This window comes from Bemisia tabaci, chromosome 3 (assembly GCF_918797505.1).
Source record: "Bemisia tabaci chromosome 3, PGI_BMITA_v3".
Lineage (NCBI taxonomy): Eukaryota > Metazoa > Arthropoda > Insecta > Hemiptera > Aleyrodidae > Bemisia > Bemisia tabaci.
The window spans coordinates 41,795,369-41,811,127 of record NC_092795.1 but is presented as its reverse complement, the minus strand read 5'-3'; the positions used below and the strand labels follow the sequence as shown (position 1 = coordinate 41,811,127).

At 40.2% G+C, this 15,759-nt stretch overlaps 1 protein-coding gene across 9 annotated transcripts in view; it reads left to right on the top strand.

The window, feature by feature from the left end:
• Lmpt (four and a half LIM domains protein limpet) overlaps positions 1 to 15,759 on the top strand; it is a 220,117-nt gene that overhangs the window by 175,247 nt on the left and 29,111 nt on the right. Inside the window, exons 1-2 of one of the 9 annotated variants that reach the window (XM_072298386.1) lie at positions 9,372 to 9,520; positions 10,407 to 10,694. The exons of the other annotated variants lie outside the window; for them this stretch is intronic. Of the exons in view, the coding sequence (XP_072154487.1) occupies positions 10,457 to 10,694 (238 nt within the window). The 5' untranslated portion in view covers positions 9,372 to 9,520; positions 10,407 to 10,456. Of the gene's footprint in view, positions 1 to 9,371; positions 9,521 to 10,406; positions 10,695 to 15,759 lie in introns of those variants that run through there. 9 annotated transcript variants of the gene reach the window in all.

Genomic DNA, 15,759 nt, shown 5'->3' with positions numbered 1-15,759 from the left:
ATAGTGCTAAAGGGCCTTCCTACGTCAAAGCTACTGTCTTCATTATTTGAAATTCAGTGTCTTTCACTGATTTTTGTCCGCGTCGTCCGTAATAAGGATGCCGCACTGTGGAGCGTGGCGGAGGTAGAGTACCTATATTGAGAGAGTATGGCCACTGGGGTTACCACCTCTGATTGGCTCAGCCATCTTAGGCTGAATGGAGCCCTTAGGACCCAAAAATGGCGGACGCCATAAATTAATGTAATGCAAAATGACTCAAAATGTAGTTTTCTTTGCTTAACGAGAAATTTACCCAAATGCACAATTGCGACTTTTTTACATATTTTTAAGGCTAATCGTGTGCAATTTTTGAGAAAAATTATCGTAGATGTAGTAAGGTTGGCAGCAAGTGCGGTTGGTGATAACCGTCAAAAGTTGGCAATGACCCCCCTCCCATCGACAAAAACCAAAACAAAGCACCGCCATTTTTGGGTCCTAAGCCTCTCCATGGGGCCCAGTGGCCATACTCTCTCAATATAGGTACTCTAGGCGGAGGTTCTCTGGATCGGGACTCATCCATCCGTTTCCGTTTATCGGCGGCGGGGGCATGCGAGGCCCTGTTCAGAAGTCGCTGGAACAATGGACCATAATTCCAACGGAAAAGGTCAAACAAGGCTGGCTCGGATCCCGAGATGCGCCGGTTAGGTCCCGCCTGGGCCCGGAGTCCTGGCCCCCACAAACGCGACTAATCATACGATCCAAGATGACTTACCAACTTATGACACATCGCCCTGCCCGCGATCTGATATCCACTCCACCGTCGAGGTCTCCCATCCTCCGTGGCTCATCTATCGAACACTTCATTCGAGCTATCGATCTTCGATTCGATTTTCATGATTCCGAGTCGATCGTTTCGGGTTCCTGGATGCATCGATAAGATAGGATGATCGGTTCGGTTGGTGAAGTGAAGATCACGATGATTTTTTTGCAGCGTCACAGACTCAATAACGTCTATATTCACTCCGTGTCGCTTCTCTAATCGAGCATTAATTAAAAAATTAAAAATATCCTGTCAAAATAAGATCTAAGTATAGTCACGTCATACAAAATTAAAGCTCAGTAATTGTTCAAACCTATCAACAATGAAATTCTGCAATGTGCGCAATACTGATTCTGTACTTGAAATTATAATGCTCTTCTCTTTACCATAGTTTCAATATAACTAGCAATTGATACAATTTCATTATTCTATATCTGTATAAAAAGCAAAAAAATCTCCTCAACAATAATAATTAAACATATTCTTCTTATCGCACAGTCTACTTACTTGGACAGAGATATCGTAATCTTGCCATCATTCATCAAAATTTAATTTTTAACTATAATTTGCATGATAAAAGGAAGGTCATATGTGCGCAAATCTGTCCCTGTATCCTGACAACTCGTGCAGCAACCCACACTCGGTTCTCCGCGGATTCAATTTTCTTCACTTTCATACGTGTAATTATAATTTTTAAATTTTTAATTTAATTATAAATGTATAATTTTCTTCATTCATTTCACCGTAGACATTATAAAAATTCAAAATCCGGCTCAGAGCAGTCTAAAGGTGTAAAATTCAAGTTCGTTTCTTCTAATCCCTTCCCTAAAAAGGAATGTAGAATACGCGATGGAAAAATATGATGTCCAGTGAGGCGCAGGCTCAAATTTAACGTGTCGCACTGATGAATAATTTTAAAATCACAATAAAATTAAATATATCGTAAGCTGCCCTCTTAACCTCATAAGTCACAGTACCAACTTCTTCTATTGTAAATATACATCATGTTTAAAGAAAGTTGAATTATGCTCGTGGTTTGTTACATCTCGTGGTTATTCCGCTGATTTAATCGAATCTGAAAGTATAGGTACACTTTTATTTTTTATAACCACAGCTAAACGGCTTACTTCAATAATGTTTCATTCCTTTTTTCTGCGAAATGCAAACTGAATCAATCAGACAGGTTTAGAAATTCAATAAGATTGAGTTATTTATAGTCGCTTACTCAGACGTCACTGGTTTAAAATATACCACGTGAATTGGTCTGAAGGAAAGTGAAGAATGGAGATAGGTGTGGGCACTAACTTGTTAAGGTAATCTTTGAAGAGTAATGTGTCGTGTCAATCGTTCTTGTCTTTGTCTTTGTTGGTCGTATCAGAGAAATAAATTACAGGTTCTCATATTAATAATGAGATTAATGATAATTTACAGATCTAGCCATCTGACACAATATTTTTAATATCTTCACGAAAACATTTTTATCCTTTTTTTTTAATTCACCAAGAGAAAAATTCTTTCATGGGTGCTTTCTAAAAATTTCTGAAGATCCATAAGATTGGATAGGCAAAATGGCGGAATGTTTTTTCCTTCAGAAGAGGACGTACAAACCAACGTTCAACATTGAAAACGTACGATCAAAAATGTCAGCATTTTTATCGTTATCTTCGGACGGATTACTATTTATCATACTTTAAAGAATATAAGTCAGCAATGGTTCAGTTCGGTCATTTGCCATAAAAGGCGTAAAGTTATATCATAATCCGATACTTCTGTGAGTCCCGAAGTATAAGCTTGAACTTTTGGGTAGATTTTCCTCATAAATACGTTTCTTGAGCTGCCGAATTAAATTCGTTTAATATTTAACTCCGGCTTTTTTGTACCAAAAAGTCCTAAAATACTCATTCATGAATGGGACACAATCCATATCTTAATGATGAATTTCCGTTTGATGCGGTCATATTTTGAAAATATTATTTTGCAGAGACCGCGGTTTTTCAAGATTCCGACATGCCCACAAATTGTCGCCTCTCTGACGTATGGGCGTATCTCAATTTCTACGTGAACCTTCAATAGCGTGGATTTATATGGAAAATAAGGCTCACGTGAAAATCGAAGTGCGCCTTTACGTCAGAGAAATGACGAAATGTCCCTCCATAAAAGTAGGTGACCGGATGATGAGAATCAATTAATTAAAATAAAATAAAAACCGCGGAATCCGTGTTCGGTCTAGCATGCAAAGTAGACGCGATGGCTTGCTCTCAAAAGATCGCCCTTTTATGGAGTTGTTTATGGTGACGTGAGAAGGCGCGTTTCACAACTATGCTCCTAAAAATTGCGGAAAAAAAGGCCCGGCTGGTTTTTCGGACGAGAGAATCTCAAGGCTTGGTGCCTATATACGACACCTCTCGCTACATACGTCTCGCTGAACGTTTCTGTAGGGGATATGATGCACACGGTGTTGCCCTGTTGTGAATATTCATTGAATGGTTCAACCAGGGATCTGTCTAACTACCTAAGAGGTTGCCTAATTTCTTATCATGTCTTATTGTTCTACCAGAGAACTAAGCAACTCTTTGACTCGGAATTCACTAAGTATATTCTTCGTAGTTTTCGGAAAATTCATGAAGTTTTTATAGCGCTATGTCTTTTACTTCTCCTTTAGAAGAAAATAAAAAATGAGAGGAAATCGGGCAACGTCTGGTGTATAGTTCGGCCGATTTAGTTCCCTGGTAAAAATTGGCAGTAGAATCTGTGTTCCAAAATACCATAGACCTACAGCCGACTGTAAGATTTCCAATAGCTTCTATAGCCGGCAACACAATTTCTTATAGCCTTTATAGCCGATGGCGATTAAGCAACAGCCTGACGATAAAGTGTATGCTATCCGTTATTACTAATTACGGATGCTAGGACTTAGTGAGTTCTTGGACTACCGCTCTCTTTTTGGGCCGTAGTATCTTGATTTATTTTGCGAGGGAAGCTCCGTACTTTTGAAGGATGCCTGCCATTCCTAATATGTTGGAGCGCCTTCAATTTCGTACGATACTGTGCAATACCTCTGGTGTGAAATAGTTGCTTCAAGCGCCGTGGTACGCTGCGGCGCAGCGCGGCGGGCGGGCAGCCAGCGCGAAACGCGCATTGGCGCCTACAAACCTAACAGGGATACTTCACGCATTGCGCAGTGCGTGAAGTATCCCTGTTAGGTTTGTAGGCGCCAGTGCGCCGCCGCTCCGCTTTGTGTTAGGCTCTAATATTTAATCTCGTGGAGTCAGCGTTGTTCAACTCATGACTTTGAAATGTTTGCACACTCTGTATGGATTATTCTCATTTTAATTGATGAAAACAAATATGTAGTAAAGGAAAATATAATGTGCGTTTTGTAAATATTATGGTGATTCCGTACAAACTTGCGGATTTACAAAGCACACGAATTTCTACACAATTTCTTATAGCCTTTTATAGCCGATGGCGAAAAAGCAACAGCCAGGCGATAAAGTGTAAAGCCCGGCGACAGGAACTATAGCCCGGCTGTTTAATTTTTTATCGCTTCGTGTAGCCCGGCCGTATGATTTTTTCCACTTTCTACAGCCAGCTATATGATTTTCTATCGCCTTCTTCAGTCGGCTATAAGAACTCCTATGGTATTTTGAAACGCAGCTCCTATCGCCAATTTTTACCAGGGTTCAAATCTATTCAATTCTCATACGCCTCTCGTAACGGAAGATCGAATACATGGATCAAAAATTATAATGGACCACTAGACAAGGTACGAATTTCAGCATTCTGATACATGTCTCTTTACCAAAATTTTACGTAAAACACGATGCGCACAACGAAAATTACCGAAATTAACTCCTTCCGAAGATATTTAATGATTCTTGGTGCGTGAATTGAAACCACCCGCTCATAAAAACTCAATGCTCTACGTGATTCACATCGCGCGCTAAACGTTATCATGAGCGTCTCTATGCGATAAAAAAATCTGGCAACCTCCATCTTGACACTTTGGCTCAGCTATAGCAAATTACTTATAGTTTGAAAAACACATGATGGGAAATGAACATAGCTCGATTGAGAAGCTTGCTGAAACCGTTGTAGTGCGCGATTTGACTCACGTAGAGCTTTGAGTTTCTTGTGAGCGGGCAGTTCAAATTCCTCGTAACCAATATGAAATAAAAATGTGAATATCTCCGTTAGGAGTTGGTTTCAGTAGTTGTCGTTGCGCGAATCGTGTTCTACGTGAAATTCTGGTTAAGAAGCATGTATCAGAATGCTTAAATTCGCACCTTGTCTAGTGGTCCATTGTGTGAAATTAGGATCTTGTCCAATTATAACTCATCAGTCCACTCTGAGGGCAAAAAAGTCGAAGTGGGAACATCGGTTGACAAGCGAAAGTATAAATATACCGAGAGGTCCCGCATAGGAGAGCCGTGGTTTCAGGGGGCCAGTAAAAATTATGGGTATTGATCGGAAAGTTTAAGATAGCAGATTCATCCTCAGACCATCATCAACAGAAAGCCAAAAAATGTATGAGAAGTAGTCAGCCGCATAGATCTAGAAATTCAAGTATGGAAAAAAAATGAAAACAACAAATATATTATAGTGAATCAAACTTTTGAAACCTCCAGAATCAAACTTTTTGAAGATTTAGAGTTTGGAAAAAATGCACGCGATTTCACTAGTTTTATATCTTGTAAAATTCATGTGATTGTCGAGCGCCAATTTTATTCATAAAAAACGTTTATTGTGTTATTACTTATGCCACCGCCAAGACTCAGCTATTATTTCCCCAAAAACGACCGATCTAATGAATCGTGATGATTATGGTATGCCCATAAAATTAAATATAGCAAAACGCGAAGTGCAGGAGAAAAATGTATAAGCGGCATTTCTCTGACAGTACGTAATGACAAATACGATTTTAGGAGAGTAAAAAAATATCTTCTCGCAATGAATTCGCCTTCTTTCAACTTCAATCTCTCTTTTCGTTCTCTTGTCAACGAGAGAGGACCTCCACTCTTCCCCGCTCCTGTTTGTGGAAATACGTCATCCTTTCGTGCCTGAAGCTCATTTCGTCTCCATTCACACTGATTAAAGTGTTAAAACTCCACCCAGAGGAAATCCTGTCTTGTTTGCATGTTTCAGCGATTTACTCCAGGGGGTAACAATGCTGGGGGTGGGGCGCGGAGCTTCGGGGTTGGTTTTGATCGGAGCCGTGGCGCACAGACTGGGGTTTTGCGTGATCATTCAACATCTGAAAAGTCGCTATCTTGTCGTTTTTAGGCCGGCGTTACACTTGCACTGAATATCGTGCCGCGAGTCTCTGTAAACCCTCTCCTTTTGTGACCACATTATTCGTTCATCCAAAATAATTTACCATATACCCCGAACAGCAAGGTGTGTGCTTCCTATCGTTAGCAGCCTTTCATCACATTTCATGACTGTGATCGTGATTGTATGGGGGGGGGGGGGGGGTTATCACTGATCTCTCAACTGTAGTTTAAGGCTAAAAAGTCTCACATCAGTCATAAGTGGATCCAGAAACCTCTAACAAGGGGGGTGGGTGGTAGGGGGAATTTGGGGTCCTCCCCCAGAAAGTGTTTGAATTTAACCTGCTCCATCCATTATTGACTGATTTTTATGTAGGCAAGTATGAAAAATAGTAATACATAGGTATATCAATTTTACACGTCCGTTCATCAAGTTTTTGCGCGGTTTTTGCATCCAAAGTGCACAAATTTGTTATTTATAGAAGTGGAACTTTAACGGCATTCTTCCAAAACTTTTGCAATATTCATTCTCAAATTAAGGTCAATCGATAAAAAAACCAATGTAAGTGTATAAATTAGAATTTCTGATTTCTACTTTGTCGTTTGCAGCGCCTAGAATCTCTTAGCCAATTGTTCTCTTGATCAATCAGTCGAATAATGATTCTAATAATGAATTTTCAAAATCTCGTCGTCCTCTTTTATTCACCCCCGCACCTCAGATGAAACTGTCAGCCGGATTCTTTAGTGTATTCTCATCAGCAATGTACAAACTTATCGATGCCGAAGAGGTGAAAAGGAGAGGGCGGTGTTTTTAGTTCAAATTTTGAAGTTTTCTCCTGGAATTTGTCTTGCAGAGATTAAGTGTCACTCCCTTGACCTATTTCAACAAAAGTTTGAAGGAGGGTCTTTATCCGCGTCAAAAACTTCAGACACCTGAGCTTTTGCGTCTGTTTTCCCGTAAGCTCTAATAATAACACATTGACACTTTGGCTCTAAGTAAAAGAACTTCACAGCCCAACTCAATCTTGCGCGAAACTTTTATTGAAGCTTTACTCTGTTGGAATTATCCGTTGAACTCGGGTCCCTGGGAATCAAGGCTTACGGAAGGAGAGATTGGAGGACCTTGGTGCATGAAATACATAAGTGTCATCGAGACTTTCATACGCTTTCACAGAGGTGAGAAGAGTTGAGCCGTAAATCCAGAGACTTTGCAAGAGATACCTCGTTTAGCTGCCTTGTTGGCTATATATAGTAAAAGCAATTAAAACCATAGACTCCGTGTAAATGTGCAAAAATAGATGGGAAATTGTGTGAAAATCGAGAATTCTAGCAAAACCCGAAAGAAACATTTTCAAAGATCTGAATGAAAGATATGGAGAAAGGGTTCATTTTTCTCGAGTTTTCGTGATTTTTTGTAAAGATATGTGGCTTTAAAAATCGAAGATGATTTTGCAACTTGAGATAATTTCAGTGGAAAAAAAACACAGTGGATCTAGAGTCCAGACTCTTAAAAACATCGACAAGAAAAAATACTCTTGATTCAATCAGATTTAAGCTTAAATCAAGAACCAAGCCTCTTAATTTGAGCGGATTTCCTTTTGATTTAAGCTTAAATCTGATTGAATCATGAGTCCTTTTTCTTGTCAATGTTTTCAAGAGTCTGGACTCTAGATCCGATGTGTTTTTTTTTCCAGTGTTAGAAAATGTCGAGGGGTTCCTTTAAAAATAGATATAATTAAACATTTGGGGATCAATCGCTCATTTTTGAATTCTGGATTTCTGCACATTTTTGTCTATTGCAAAAAAAATCCTCGAAAAACATGAAAACTTGACCTCAGACGTACTCTCGAGAAATTTTTACGAGGTAACGCAAGACGTCCTCAGCGTCACATGGATGCGTTAGAGAAAGATTTTCATCGACTCGAGTCTCTCTATACAAATCTTGTGACGAGTTTAAAGTTAAGGGAGGTGAGACTTTACCTTTCCCATGCAGTTCGCAATCCTAATGGTGCCATTTCTCGGACGCTTTTAGAAACACACCGAGTAATTCAAGGCTCTATTCGAAAGCTGCATTGAATAGATTCGAGCTGCTTAACGACAGCAAGTCCCGTAATGGAGGATGTAAAGGGCAGAAAAATGAATTATTACATCACTAGTTAGAAACCCTCGTGGCTCGTTCCACATTTTCTGTTAATTGTCCACATTTACTGAGCACCTTATCGCTAGGTTATTAATATTTCAATGCGAATGGGCGATTAACGATTTTCAAAGTGTGAAAATAAAGTTTACCTCTGCAATACCCGATTTGAAACTGACCAAAAGACACCTTCCCTTATTTTATTAAGAATTTTGATATGATTCTTTAGCTTTTTAATTTTCCATCATTTGCATTCTTAGCTCAATGACTGAGATTGATCAACGGTTTTGTTAACTTCTCAATGTATTCGGAAGTTTAAGCTCCAATTATTCTTATCTAGAATATCTACATTGAAAATATTCAGCCTCAAAAATCTAAAATGTACTGTCGCACCGCTCGTCCGCTCGTGCGGTCATTCGCAGTTTTTCACCCCAGCCATGGAATCAAATCGCCGAATTTTAAGTCTCTGCTATCCAATACAGTCCATCTGAAGACCTAGCTTTAATATTATATCATATCTAGACAAAATCGGTTATTTTTAGCGGGTTTTTCTCCTTTTTTTCTAATTTTTGCCTCCGCTCCAAGCTGCATGTAACGGATACAGTGAAATCTCTGGTGGTGACACCTTAAAGATTGAGTGATTAACGTATATAGATATGCGCAGGTGTGTGCGTTTTCCTATCAAAGTTTCCGATGAATGTAGATTTCATTTAGGAATTTCTAGCAACTTTCCAGTTCCAACTCTCCAAGTTTCCATTTATACCCTACCCAAGCTCATTAGTTGAACCAGGTTTTCGAGCAAAGGTCAGCGCCTTTATCACCAAACTCTCGGTCCTGATGACATTTTTCGATCTCACCAAATTATCTGAACGCCAAAAAATCTGATACGATGCTCGTATCCCAATGCCAGCCTCCTTCATTCTCTTTGATGCAATAATAATTATTTAATTTACTTTTTAAAATTCTTTTTCATCCTTTTTTTCTTCATTTCTCCTTCCCTCCACCACTTGAATTAGTGGGCGAGTTACATTGTAACGCTTGCAGACTCGCTCTGTGATTGGTGGGTCGACGGGGCAACGCCGGCTGGGATTGGTGGAAAGGTCAGGCGGTTTCGGATCGGCTGCACGGGAATCCGTCAAACGGCGCTGCACGGTGTCTGTTTCTCCAGTGAGTCAGTTTCTGTGTACCTCGTTTGAAGGGAGTTCCTTATTACGCTCCCGAGTCAGTCCCTGTGTTTACATCGCCCGAATCCAAGTTCGGTTCGGCTGCAATTAAACCGTAAGACCTGCGCGAGTTAGATTTTTCAGTTAAACAGTAAGAACCCCAGTTGATTGTTAAAACGATAATCTCGTACAAAATTTATAGGAACCCAAAATTTTCCCCACGAAGTTTAAAGTGCTCAAAAAGTGTCACGTGTTCGATCCAGCCGAAATTTTTCGAGTGTGTTTGAACTGGGGATTTTGTATAAGGACACCGTATTCTGCTCCAAGATATTTGGAGTGTCATTTGAACGATTGGATCTTCTCATTTTGTCTTAACTTTTTTTTTAAAAAAGAAAAAACATCTTTGCACGAGTAAATTTATCTTTTCATGTGAATACGACGCAAAGTCCTTCCTTCTGATGCAAATAACCCGTGATTTTGGAATACGTGCATGGTAGCGAGAAAGTAGAAGTTGGAGGTCTGCCAATCTGTATATCTGAAGGTTAGGGAGATTTTGGTGCTGCACTGGAGATGCAGTAACCTGTCCGGTGAGATATAAACAGTTTCTGGCAGGCGTTGCAGCGTAAGAGGAGGACCGTTCAGCTTTTTCAAACTTAATTTATCAAGGATTTTCATAAAATACTAAAGTACCTCCGGAAGGTTATCGAGATTCAAGCTTTTCCGCCTTTTTCATGGCGACGTTGTAAAATTTTTTTGAATATGACACCTCGTAGTTAATATTTCTAAAAATGCAGTGAATTTTTAACATTCTATCGGCGCATTGTTAAATTTTTTATACCAAAAACCAAGAGAAAATTTTAGTACATTTTAGGTTTTCTTTAGTGATTGATCCAACGGCAAATTTTCGTGATTGAAGTTGGATAATCAACTTTTGACGACCAACAGGCACATGCCCTCTGCATTTGTCTATATTATTAAACACTGGAGTCAAAATCTAAAATCCCAGTTCAAACACACCAATTTTTTTTTTACGCCAGGAACTTTTTCCATTCAAAGTTTTTGTGCGAAAGTTTGATCACCGCGGAAAATGACGGATGTTCTAAGCTCAAAGTTCACAACCTCGTTGAGGATCACCCCGGACAAAATCCGTCTGGTCGGCGACGACCGAATAAAAAAGGCTCAGGCCAACAACGAAGATGTGGCCGTTTTGACCTCTTTCTTGCCCGAGGCGCTCGCTGATGCAGCCACCCAGGCCAAAAATCTACTCTTCGAATGCGCTCTCAAAAATGAGTGTAGACTTGGCAACCCAAAACTCGTCATCCCAGGTAATTTTTCAGCTCAAATACGATTTTTTACCGCAACTTTACTTTAGTCTTTAAAAATCTTGGACAATCAAACTCAAAATTTTAGACTCTATAGCACATACCAATACCTAACTTTACCGCACCCATGGATTTCGATGAAAGGAACTTAATTTGAGATTTTAGATTAAAAATATGAATTGTATTGTTTCCATTGAGGGAGTCTTTAGAACTACCCCTCATTTAGACCGTGCCAGCAATCAATCTAAAGAAATTTGAAGTAATATTTGAAGCTTCCTCGTGACATTATATCATAACCGCGAAGTAATTCAGTTCCCTCACGAAACTTGGTTTGGTTAACTTTCCCGATACGCTGTCGTATATGAGCCAGGAGTCAGCGTTCAGCGATCCTGCCAATTTCTGGTCCATGAAACGACGTGTACTTCATCCGTTCAAAGCAAATGAAAGTAGGGTATTTTTTTTTCTTTCTGGAATAAAACGAGATGGAATTCGATTCACCGGTTGACATTTAAATATCAACGCGTAATATCTCTTATGATGTATGATACCCATATTGTTATCTCTCTTTGGAATTCCTCCTTTATGTGTTTCATCCAGTGCGAACCCCTAAATAGAAGCTCAGATTTACACTTGTTCCTGGAAATCTCTTTGTGATCTGCCGGAGTGCCACATGCGGTACAGTGTAATGTGTGTTAAAAATAAGCTGCGCACCTTTATGGACCGGCTATATTTGAATCGATCGGAGTATTCCCGAGCAGCCTCGAATTCGAAGGACTGGAGCTGCTGTCTCTACTCTGTTTTCCTCGAACTAACGTAACTCGCAGTCATGTTCTAATGGATATTTTAGACATCAGACTCTGACAAGTTCTAGAAGATGTTTTATTTTAGCCTGTGATTTTGCGAACTGGGACCGCGCGTAAAAGATACTTTGCTCCCGTTATTTTTATCTATTACCGTTTCAGAAGAGATGATTCCCGCGAAGTATTCGCATTGATGGTAATAAAGATCAAAAGTCAGTCTGCGTTTACGTATTTGAGAATATATTCATAACGCTCAATCGCACGCTTTCCTTCTGTTCCTCAGCATAACAACTCCACCGCCTTTATAATTGGACGTATTTCTGCCAAACGGAACCATGTGCATTATGACGTGAGCCCTGTTGTGCATACATCCTCATGAGTCTCAGGGCTCATATCTTAATGCTATAGTTCCGTTTGGCAGAAATACGTCCTATCCAATACCTATCCTGGGATTTCAACGGATTTAAACAATCTTAATTCGGACAAAAAGGGTGTTCAAACGTTTTGCACATATTAAGGTAAAGCACTACCAAACTTTCCTGCAAAATGTATATAGCAGTACTAAAATGGGGGGGGGGGGGGGATTCACGCGAAGATTGTATAAATATTTAAGCCTGTAAATGTCCTAGGATAAAAATTTTAATGCACCTGAACCGATTCAATACTGTATATTTATAGCGAAGAAGAAACCCCCGAAAGATGCACCGAACAATCGCCGCCCCTCTGATGTATGGGCATATTTCAGTTGCCGCGTGAGCCCTGTTTCACATGTAAACCTATGCATTCTGGGGCTCATCAAGGTATCAAGATACGCCCTTACGACAGGGGAGCGACGAATTGACTCGAGACGTCGGTTAAATTTCCTCGAATTTGATGGCCGAGATGAAAGAACTGAAAGGAGAAACAATTCATCACTGGGAAAATAATCCAGGTCGAGATGCAAACTCTAAGCCCTCCGCCTGTCAAGTGGCAGCTTTTTATACGTAAATAATAGCTGATCAGCCGCGGGAATCGAACCCATGACCGGTTTGATGAGATCAAGTAGATAGTACTCACGAGCACTACGCGAAGAATAAAGTTCACAACTGAATGAATGCAAAGACCGTTACGTGAACGAGAGTTGTATCGGGATTCGAACTCGAGCCCTCTCGAGTCATTTCATTCAGCCGATGTAAAAGGAAAAGTGACTTTTCACAGCCTCGAACCTGCTGTAGCGATGGTGTTATTTTGAGTGGGTGGTTTCATTGAAGCTTAGACGGGACTCGAACCCCGGACCAAGTCGTTGATCCGCGAGAAGTGACTCAGCTGGGCACGAACCCGCGCTACTTGCCAAGAATGCCGCGTTGAGTAGGTAGTTGCGTTGTCGCGTGTCGTCTCACATGGGCGTTGCTAACGATTACGACTATCCCGTCGGGCTCGGGACTCGAACCCGTGACCCACTGAGTGATGTGGTGGCTGGTGGATCAAGTTCAAGTTTACGCTCCTCGAGTCGTGACGCTGCGAGGATCGAACTCAAGAGTCTGGTGGCTGAATGGACCGCGAGTCTCACGGAGGGAGCCATGTCATATCGAGATATGTCGTGGATGACCATGTCATATCGAGATATGTCGTGGATGACCATGTCATATGATAAGATATTTTGAATGCATCTCTTAAACTCTTTCTTTTAAAGAAAGTCCATAGGCGGATCCGTACACCTGGGGGAGGGGGGAGGGATTCCGCTCGATAATTGTCAAAATTTTAATGCATCTAACTTACATTTTGAGTCAATTTTATCATGAATAATTATCGAATATTATCGTCCTTCCCTCTTCTTTCCTTCATTCCATCCTTGTTTATTCCTCTCTTTTTCTTTTTTCTCTTTTTTGAGCAAACAAGGGGAAGGGGTCGTAAGCCCTTTTATGAGATAGTGTTTATTTTTTCAAAAGAATAGTATAATATTCTTGAACTTCGTTACTTTTAAAATATATTTTAGGGGAAAATGGCGTATAATTTTAAAAAATGTTCATTAATTTCAAGAAACTTTCAATGTATTTTTAAATTCATTCTAACTTTCAAGCCCAAAATAATCGGGATTTAATAAACTTCTAGTATTTTTGTAAAGTAATGGAGAGGCGCTAGAGCTGCGAACAAGATTTTTCATGCGATCATCAATTATTTCTCATGCGTATAAACTTTTCATTCATCCAAGAATTATAAGTTCCTTTTACGATCGTTGTAATTGTCGAGGCACCTTATGAGTGGATTAATCCAAGGTCAGTCAAATTTTATCTCCATTAAGGCACCACCGACAACTGTAGTGTCATATCTAAAAGTATTCCAACCAAGTAAGGCTAGGAGTAAAATTTGAAATTTTTTCATTCAGTTCGGCGCATGCGCTTCATTCCTTTTTTAAAGAAGGGTTTGCCCCTCCGGTTGACTTTGCGCTGACAGACCCATCGGACCGTGACAGATTGTCCGTAAACAGATCTTAGTTGCCACGTCATGGTAGAAAAAAGCAGGACAAGGAACATAAATCGGACTGCATTTTGCAATTTGGACCTGTACATTCTGGCTCATCTGAAAAAACACTTATGTGCATAGGGAAACTAATGACGCATACGTTGTTTTTAAACCGGGCTAGAATTTATAGTTCCAAATTGCAAAATGTAGCCCAATTATTTCACTTTCACGAGAGGATTTGAAATTCATGCTCACGGAGGGAAACTATTGGTATAGATACTAGGTGCGTGAACGTGAAATATTAATTTCAGAATTTTGTATGAAAACGATGAATCGAAATATTAAATGATAGACTGTGTTTAATTAGAATAGTGTGATACGAATACCGGGATTAGCAAGAAAAAGCAAATATATATACTTTCGATAATATTTAAAACATAAAGAAATAAGCGAAATAATAGGAGCACGTCAATATCAGCACGACAACTTCGGATATTGTCAGAAATTCCCTGGTTCACTTTTCAGTTTCGTCGAAAAATTCGCGAATTTGACGACAACTCCTAAATAAAACTATTCGTGCTCAATGGACGTCCGTGTTGCATGCACAAAAATGAAGGCGCTTCGGTTTTCTTGCCAGCGTTGCGGCGTACTGCCAGCGCGACACGCGCACAGACGCCTACAAACCTAAGGGGCTACTTCACGCATTGCGCAATGCTTGAAGTATCCCCTTAGGTTTGTAGGCGTCAGTACGCGTTTCGAGCTGGCAGCACGCCCCGCCGCAGCGTGCCATAAACTTGCCCACAATTTCCAGGTCAGGTTGTTAAAATGTCGGCAATTTGACATCAAATTCGAAATTAGCGACTCAAAATACGTCTGTTTCGAAACTTTTGTGATGTTTCAGTCATTATCAGACTTATTTCTTCGTATTCTTGAGTTTTGGGCCATAGTGCGTTGCGTCAAGCCGCATTATTTTGTTTATATGTAGAACTAATAATCCAGCTGTCTTTTTCGCTGCGGGTAGATATAAGCTGGTTTTTGATGCTGGTGTTTTGGTGATGACTGCAGTATCATCGAATTTTCCCTCCATGCCAAGGGAACACATACGGCGGACCCCTCTAAACTAATGCATCAGCCAAATTTCGGGGCCGTTCAAGTGTACGTGTAAGGCATTTCAGCCAATTTCTGGCTCTTTCTTTCCCCTGAGGCACTCGTAAGATTACCTCTTTCCCCCTTTTTTCAATAATGAAAACTGACTTGACCACCCCCACCTAAGTTTTTCGGAACTAATAGAAAATGCCTGAAAAATAGCTGAAAAATTTTAATTGAAAATTTTTTTTTTTTTTTTTTGTTTTTTTTTTTTTTTTTTAAAGTGAGAGGCTCACGTAAGATTAGACTTGGTCATCCTTCCTCCCTCGTAAAACCTAGTCATATGATCTGAGGACACCTTCCCCTCCCCTCCCCCCTCGATGTGATTGACGTAATACTTAGACGGCTCCCTTTTGTGGGGATGGGAATCAGTAGCGAGGCGTAAATGATCGATTATCGATATTTTCCCACTTGAAGCCATGCTAAAGAATCGATTACTAAGGTGGTAATGCGGACACCCTGTGTATCGATCCTTTACCGTATGTTTAAATGGCAGATGAATCGATATATCGCAAAGCACGCCATGCCATCGATGGGAGTGTTTCTTTTTTCAGTCCGGCGTGACCCGACCGGTTGACTTTTACCTGGGAGCTTTGTCAACAACGCGCCGCAGTAGGTAACTAATTCGAGACGAGCTTGTTTCGCGCCACCGATTATAAGTACATTAGGATTTCTTTTTC